General features: G+C 39.3%; 1 protein-coding gene across 1 annotated transcript; it reads right to left on the reverse strand.

Annotated features, from left to right (window-relative positions):
* Positions 1 to 5,682: 5,682 nt before the first annotated feature.
* Positions 5,683 to 6,977, reverse strand: HDAC8 (histone deacetylase 8). The gene is made up of 3 exons (XM_017869144.1): positions 6,848 to 6,977; positions 5,993 to 6,134; positions 5,683 to 5,900 (listed from the first exon to the last, which is right to left on the reverse strand). The coding sequence occupies exons 1-3, from the start codon at positions 6,951 to 6,953 to the stop codon at positions 5,861 to 5,863; spliced, it is 288 nt and encodes a 95-aa protein (XP_017724633.1). The 5' UTR covers positions 6,954 to 6,977; the 3' UTR covers positions 5,683 to 5,860.
* Positions 6,978 to 8,653: the final 1,676 nt, after the last annotated feature.

Here is an 8,653-nt window from a genome sequence, read left to right on the forward strand (position 1 = left end):
AGGATGGTCTCGATCTCCTGACCTCGTGATCCGCCCGCCTCGGCCTCCCAAAGTGCTGGGATTACAGGCTTGAGTCACCGCGCCCGGCCGAAAAGGGAACACTTTTACACTGCTGGTGGGAATGTAAACTAGTACAATCACTATGGAAAACAGTGTGGAGACTCCTTAAAGAACTAAAAGTAGATCCAGCAATCCCACTACTAGGTATCTATCCAGAAAAAAAAAGAAGTCATTATACAAAAAAGATACTTGCACACACGTTTATAGCAGCACAATTTGCAAATGCAAAAATATGGAACCAGCCCAAATGCCCATCAATCAACAAGTGGATAAAGAAAATGTGGTATATATACACTATAGAATACTACTCAGCCATAAAAAGGAATGAGATAATGGCATTCACAGCAACCTGCCTGGAATTGGAGACTATTACTCTAAGTGAAGCAACTCAGTAATGGAAAACCAAACGTTGTATGTTCTCACTCATGGGGAAGATAAGCTATAAGGACACAAAGGCATAAGAACAACACATTAAACTTTGGGGACTCGGGGAAAAGGATGAGGGGTGGTGAGGGATAAAAGACTACACATTGGGTACAGTGTACACTGCTCGGGTGATGGGTGCACCAAAAGCTCAGAAACACCACTAAATAACTTACTCATGTAACCAAACACCACCTGTTCTCCAAAAGCCTATTGAAATAAAAAAATAAAAAACTGTAAAAGGAAAATTAAATTAAAAAATAAAAAATAATACTTGGGAGAAAAAATAATTCTGCCACTATATTATTGTTATTCTAAGATAACCACTGTTATTCCCACCAGTCTTTCTCTCTTCATATATGTTTTACAAAGCTGTGATTACAATGTGCATGCATTTTTAAGACCTGTTTTTTTTTTTTTTCTTTTTTTTCTGAGACAGAGTCTTACTTTGTCACCTAGCCTGGTGTGCAGTGGCACGATTTCGGTTCTCTGCAACCTCTGCCTCCTGGGTTTAAGCGATTCTCCTGCCTCAGCCTCCCAAGTAGCTGGGATTACAGGTGCCTGCCACCACATCCGGCTAATTTTTGTATTTTTAGTAGAGACAAGGTTTCACCATGTTGGCCAGGCTGGTCTTAAACTCTTGACCTCAAGTGATCCACCTGCCTCGGCCTCCCAAAGTGCTTGGATTACAGGCATGAGCCACTGCGCCCAGCCAAGACCTGCTTTTTTATTGACACACATAAAGTATTTGTCTGAAGTTCCCTATAATCCTTATAATCATTATTTAAAATAATAGCATAAGGCTGGGCATGGTGGCACACAACCGTAATCCCAGCACTTTGGGAGGGCAAAGTGGGTTGACTGCTTGAGCCCAGGAGTTAGAGACCAGCCTGAACAACATGGCAAGACCCCATCTCTACAAAAAAAGGCAGGTGTGGTGGTGTGCGCCTGTAGTCCCAGCTACTCAGGAGGCTGATGTGGGGGGACTGCTTGATCTTTGGGGAGCAGAGGTTGCAGTGAGCCGAGACCATGCAAATGCACTCCAGCCTGGGTGACAGAGCAAGACCCTGTCTCATAAGTAAATAATACATAAATAAATAAAAACAAAAAGCTTTTGCACAGAAGGAAAAAAGTAAAACAATAGGATAATATTCTAGGGAGTAGATTCACCATTCCTTTATTGCTAGGCATTCATGTTATTTTAGTTTTTAAAATTTTATAAATAACACTGATAAATACCTTCATGAAAATAATTTGTTTCCCATATTAAAAAAAAAAAAAAATTAGGCCACATTCCCAGAAGTAAGATTACCCGATCAAAGGGCATTACTACGCATTGGCTACCAAAATGCTTTCTTCCAAACCACACTCACTAGGAAACTGAGTACCATCTTTTTCAATACTGTTAAATATAGGCTTAAAAACTGGTGGCTCATGCCTGAAATCCCAGCACTTTGGGAGGCCGAGGCGGGAGGACATGAGGTCAGGAATTTGAGTCCAGCCTGACCAACATGGTGAAACCCCATCTCTACTAAAAATACAAAAATTAGCTGGGCATGGTGGCACACGCCTGTAATCCCAGTTACTAAAGAGGCTGAGGCAGGAGAATCGCTTGAACCTGGGAGGCAGGGTTGCAGTGAGCTGAGATCGCGCCACTGCACTCCAGCCTGGACAACAGAGTCGAGATTCTGTCTCAAAAAAAAGAGCTTACCTAATGGTTTTAATTTGCATTTCTTTGATTAGTAGTGATGAACATTTTCCGATGTTTTCCAGTTGTACTTAAACTCCTTTGTAAATTGTCTATTCATGTTTTTTGTGCAGATTTCTTCTTATACATTATATTGTAAGAGTGGGTACAATTAATATTTGTAAAGAAAGTTTTTGGGTTTTAAGATAAATAAGCAAAGCCTACTACTACTTTTTGTTTTATTTTTTAATGAAACATAAGGCTTTTTCCAGTTCTTGTGGTTTAGAATTTTAAATTTTTTTAAAAATAGCCAAAAAACTTTTTAAAAGTTGTTTTTGGTTTTAAAATTTTATACAGTCAGGTTTGATGCTTTCCTTCATGATTTTAAAATTACTTTCTAAGCTTAGAAAATTCTTCCCTTTTAGAAGCTTGATAAATATCCATTCACTCTAGTTTTTTAAATTTGCTTTCTTTAATATTTAACTCTTCAATCTAGCTGTCACTCATTTTAGTTTATTACAGTAGATGAGTATATAATGGTACAAGCTGTCACAATACCATTCATTTACTCAACAGACCTTTCAACTCCCATGCACTTGCAATGTATCCTTTGTAATAGATTAAATTCTATATAACTGGTCTCTTTGTTGGAGATGGGGTGTACTATAAGCTATCTGTCTAATTTTGTACCAGTGTTTTCATTATTGTAGTTTTGGATGCTTAATATCTAATAGCATTAGTCCTTCATTACTCTTCTTTTGTAGAATATTCTTTGAGAATCATCCTTTTTAAGCTTTCAAATGCAATTATTTGCTGTCTTATTCCTAAGATATAAATTTCTTACAGGTAGAATTGGTTTATTTCCTTAGACTAGACTGCCAAGAATATTGTTACTGGGCCAACTGGTATGAACATTTTTTCCCATTCTTAACACTTCCAAAGTTTTCAAAGGGGGTTGTACTAATTTCACTGTAATCCTTCCACCACCTGGATATTTTGAAATAAATTTTTTTTCAACTTGGTAGGGGAAACAATATATCTTGCTTCAATTTCTATATATCTGCTTATTGGTGATGATAAACATACATTTGACATATAGTAGGTGCTTAATCAATGCTTGTTCAATGAATAAATGGCATGTGTGAATCTGTACATATATTTGGAGATGGGAAGTTTAAACAAATATTGTGATTATAATAAGTAAATGCTGGCTAGATGTAAGTTTGTAGCCTAAATGCCTGTAGTCCATCTACAGAGAGGTTCTAGATATGCCAAGAACACCCTGGAATTCAGACCTAAATTGGGGAAATCTCTAGAGACTCTCTGTAATTTATATTTATCACAGGCATGTCCGTTTCCATGCAGGAGCAGCTGAAAGATGTCTAAAACAGTTAAGGCAATATATGTGGGTATCCCCATGTCTGTGTGCAGCCCAGAAGCAGCCATGATTGGGTCAAGACAGAGTGTACTTCCTTTGGCAGCAAAACAGTAATAAGAAGCAGAGTACCCAACTGGAAAATGACCCAAGCCCTAGTAGGCTTTCTGCAGTGAATTTAATTGCATAATAAACTGGATGTGATTCACAGAAGCAAGCCTTTTCTATGAAGCCACACTACTTTTCTTCTCAATTTGCTAAGCCCAAGAGGACCTAGAAGTCTTTCATTCAGAGAAGCTTAATTTTCTCCTTTCATTCTGTACCTGGGAGGGGAGAGGGTCATTTTTTTTTCTCCTAGCAATCATTGTCTGTATTTTGAACTTAAAAAAAAAAAAAGGCAGCCTGGGTGTAGTGACTTTCATGTGCAGTGCCAGCACTTTGTGAGGCCAAGGTGGGAGGATCACTTGAGTCCAGGAATTTGAGACCAGCCTGGGCAACACAGCAAGACCTCATCTCTACAAAAAATACAAAAATTATCCAAGTGTGGTGGCACGTGCCTGTAGTCCTAGCTACCTAGAAGGCTGAGGTGGGAAGATCCCTTGAACCCAGGAGTTTGAGACTGCAGTGAGCTATGATTGCACCACTGCACTCCATCCAGCCTTGGTGACAGAGAGAGACCGTCTCGAAAACACAAAACAAAAAAGAAAGAAAGAGGCCAGGTGTGGTGCATGCCTATAATGCCAGTACCTTGGGAGGCCGAGGATAGAGGATCCCTTGAGCCTGGGAGTTCAAGATCAGTCTAGGAGTTCAAGATCAGCAACATAGGGAGACATTGTCTTTATTAAAAAAACAAACCAACAACAACAACAACAGCAAAAAGCAAGAAAAAAGCAAGCAGGCAAGCAAGCAAAAGCTAACAAAAGGCAGCTTGTCTCTGCTTTTAAGACCACATAAGACTCATTACTAAAACACTGGTTTCCTTTGCTCTGTTGCCAAACTAGTAAATTCTAGCAGTAAACTTTTTCAAGGACTTCCTTGGCCACAAAATCTGTCAATCTGATGGAAAAAATTCTGTTATTATCTTAATCTGCATATGCTGAAGTTGTGCTGTGTTTTATTCTGAAAAACAAAGTGTGGTTTTCTCTTGACTCAAGAGCACCTAAGAGTATCAAGGTCACTGTTGATTGCATGAACAATTGATTTGTGAATGATGCATTGGCAATTACTACTACAGCGACTTCATTTCTCTCAGACAGAGGATTGATAAATTCCGAGTTTTAAAAAATCCTTCTTCTTCAATGTGGATTAAGTACTACAGAAATATCAAGGAAAGTTCCAAATGCTGAAGAAGGCCCAGCAATCCTTCTCAGACAGACTACTGCAGTTTGACATGTTAACATAAAACACTAGAAGGTGGCTAGGTGCGGTGGCTCACCCCTGTAATCCCATCACTTTGGGAGGCCGAGGCAGGCAGATCACCTGAGCTCAGGAGTTTGAGACCAGCCTAGCCAACATGGTGAAACCCCATCTCTACAAAAATACAAAAATTAGCTGGGCATGATGGTGGGTGCCTATAATCCCAGCTACTCAGGAGACTGAGGCAGGAGAATCACTTGAACTGGGAAGGCGGAGGTTGTAGTAAGCCGAGATCACGCCACTGCACTCCAGCCTGAGCAACAGGGCGAGACCCTGTCTCAAAAACAAACAAACAAATAAACAAATGAACACTCCAAAGGACTTCTCCTCTAACTCCAAGAAGCACCTAGGAAGAGCCTTTTCACAAGCCCTTTGTCTTTGAGAGACATCTACCTCTGGGTTGCTACTTTTCTTAGAGGTGGCAGCATGAGCCCTCTTCTTGATTGTTCAGCCTTTTGTTTTAAACCTATTCGCATCAATTTTCCACCTTTTCAAAAATCTGTTTGCCACTTCTTTTAAGAACTAGCTCTAAAATTCACTTCCGCCAAGACTTCCATGATTAATTTCTTTCTACTGATAAGTCTCTTCAGCTCATACACATATTCCATTGGTACCATAACTAATGTTGTTCTCTATTCTAATTTTGTTAATGTTTCTGGACTGTAAGTCCCTTGAAGACAGGGGAATTTCTAGAAAGCGGAAAAGGAATTTAGAGACTGTCTAGTTGTATTCTTTGTTCATTTTATTGATGAAGAAACTGAGGCCTAGGGAGGGTAATAAGTCCAAGTCAGTTAGGCAAGTTAGCAGAAAAACTAGGTGTAGAGCCCAGGTGTCCTGACTTTGAGCAGTGTGTTTTCCACTATATTAGGTAATCTTTTTTCTATTTCACTTGGATTTCTTCAGAATGCCTTGTAAAGTGCCACATATACACACGTCTCTCTGTAAATGTCAATACAATAAGCATAAGAGTTTATATAACTGAGAAACTGACTCAAGGAAAGAGTCAGAAAACAGAAAGGTTATTTTCTTACTTCTTTGCATGATGCCAGCCTCCAGACCAGTTAATTGCTACTTTGCACATTCCGTCGATCAGGCATTGGGCAGCTGTGATTGTAGCCCCTCCTACAGCTGCTGCATAGTCAAATATCCCTTCAGTGGCTGGGCAGTCATAACCTTAGGGCAAAAATCAGAAGAACTGGTTAAAAGATGAACTAGAAAAAGAGGAGGAATAGGTTGAGGTGTGACAACAACCTAACCTACTAAAAGGCCACTGTGCTAATAACAGCTCCAAGTGAGACAGAAACAATTCCAATGTTGGGGATGTAATTTTTTAAAAGGTTAGAGCTAGAAAGGATAAACCTTCCTGATGAACTAGTCACAGGCTATAGATAGAGAAACCAAGGTGATATGTCTTGTCAGTGGTCACACAGAGCCAGGCCTGGGACTCAGCTCTCTTGACCCCCCAGTTCAATGTTCTTCTGCTAAACCATGCTGTTTTTCTAGACTATCCTGCTGGTCACTTACAGTTTTAAAAAATGCAGCTGTTTAATGAGGGATGAGGTAGAAAACTTAGCCAGAACATAAATCTATATTCCAGTTAAAATATAAGGTCACAGGACAGCTAAATCAGCATATATATAGCCAGACCAGATCTGAGCACTGCCAATAGGGCCTAAGCAACTGAAAGGTTTTCTTTCATCTAACCCATCATGTGGTTTTGCTCAACTCATATGATTTGCTTGTTTAGTGAGTTATATGTGGCTAAACCAAAAGATTAAGATCGACAGTTAACACATGATTTCTTAATGAAAAAATATTTAAAAATCATACAAGTTATAAAAAAATTAGGCTGTCCATCTCCCATCACTGCCTGGTAATGACTTTACCTAGCCCATATTCTATGGAGTCCGGATGATCATCATCGCCCTCTTGGCTGACCTTCTGGAGATGCTGCAGATAAGCATCAGTGTGGAAGGTGGCCATCTCCTCCATGGAGGCCACTTTGGGCTTAACTATCCTAATAATAACAGAGAGAACAAAGAGAGGTGAGTGAGTCAGACCCAGTGTACGCCAGAAGCTAGAAACAGAAGCCAGCAGTCTGAGAAGAAAATACAAGTCTCAACTTCTTGTTCCAATAGGCTAGAGTAATAAACACATTCTGTTCTCCCACTGCACTGAGCGATCTTTACTGCCTCACATCTACAGTAGTGACTCTATTAATAAGGGGTAAGAGGATAGATTTTCCCTTGAGTTTATAGGTAGGTAAACAAAAGTAAATTATATTCAAGTTAGACAAATAATCAGATATCAGACAGACTTAACCCTGTGAGTTACAACTTTCAGGACAAACTAATAGGCAGGGATATTTTCATTTGAACTAGTTGCTAATTGGGCTATCTAATCCTTTCAGCTGTATCTTTAATAGGCAGCTATTGAACCAGTTGCTAATTGGGCTATCTAATCCTTTCAGCTGTATCTTTATTTCAATAGGCAGCTATGTTATCATGCATTTTGAATTTGGAGTCAGATTTGGAGTCAGAGAATTGGGTTCCTGTTCTAACTCTGTACTTACTAGCTCTATAACCTCAGGTAAGTTGACTGTTCTGGAGTTCAGTTTTCTTATTTGTAAAATGGGGAACTTTATGGGACTTATGTGAAGATAAAAGGATAACACATACAAAATGCTTGGTGGATAACTATCATCCTATTAACGGATTAAAATGGGCAACTCAAAATGTAATGTTTCTAGACTTGAACCCTCCTATCTGCCTCTGAGAGCAAGGCGAGAAGGGGCAAAATGGTTGGAACTGGGCTTCACTTGGAACCTCTCAACCTACTCCTCACAAAAAATGACAAATGGAAGCGAGTGAGGGAATAAAGGGAGCTAACCCAATAAGAGGCCTTCCCACATCTAACCTCTAGCTGCCTATCCCCCATTTCCTCTTCTTGACCCCACAGCTGCCACTACTGTTCTCTAGCCCTTGCCACTTAAAGGGTGGTCTGTAGACTAGGAGCATCAGCATCCCCCAGGTGCTTGTTAGAAATGCAGAACTTCAGACTTGCCTCAGACCTGAGTCAGAATTTGATCATTTTTAAACAAGATGATTTTTAACAAGAAGATTTTTAACATGATGATTTTTAAACAAGATAACATATTTTAAGGTGATTCATATACACATTCAAGTTGAAGGAGCCACAGGGAGGCAGCAGTGGTTTTAAATGTCTGCTGAATGGGAACACAGCCATGAGTTTATGATGAATTAATATGACTATACAGGCTACTACTATCACCAAGGTAGCTGGAAGAAATCCTGTGGTTTGGCCTCAAAACTGAAATACATAGCCATGACCCAAGAATTCTTGCTTCTTCTTAAAGAAGACACATCTATACCATCAGAGGTGAAAAATCTACCCATTAGAATAAAAATTTTATAATATCTTGGACCATATTTCCCAGTCCTAAAAGCTCCCTCTTTAGTACCCTTCCATTTATTTTGTTAAATGTTAAATGTTACTGAAAGCCTCCCTATTTAACAGTAAACAAACTGGACAGTTTTGCTTTGCTTTGATATCTTGTTTGTCATAAAATAATTTTTTGAAATGTTAAATAACTTTAATGGAAGGCATATAGTTACTATGTTAACCAAACCATATGGGTTAAAAAATGGTTTAAAATGGGTGTGGTGGCATGT

This window comes from Rhinopithecus bieti, unplaced genomic scaffold, assembly GCF_001698545.2.
Source record: "Rhinopithecus bieti isolate Rb0 unplaced genomic scaffold, ASM169854v2 scaffold_4996, whole genome shotgun sequence".
Taxonomy (NCBI): domain Eukaryota; kingdom Metazoa; phylum Chordata; class Mammalia; order Primates; family Cercopithecidae; genus Rhinopithecus; species Rhinopithecus bieti.

Excerpts from the sequence above, each read along its gene's own strand:
- HDAC8 (XM_017869144.1), bottom strand. The coding sequence starts at position 6,953 with ATGGAGGAGATGGCCACCTTCCACACTGATGCTTATCTGCAGCATCTC. Across the intron at positions 6,135-6,847 it reads CTCCATAGAATATGGGCTAG|GTTATGACTGCCCAGCCACT; the intron begins GTAAAGTCATTA and ends TTTTGCCCTAAG. Across the intron at positions 5,901-5,992 it reads GGCTGGCATCATGCAAAGAA|AGAGACGTGTGTATATGTGG; the intron begins GTAAGAAAATAA and ends TGACATTTACAG.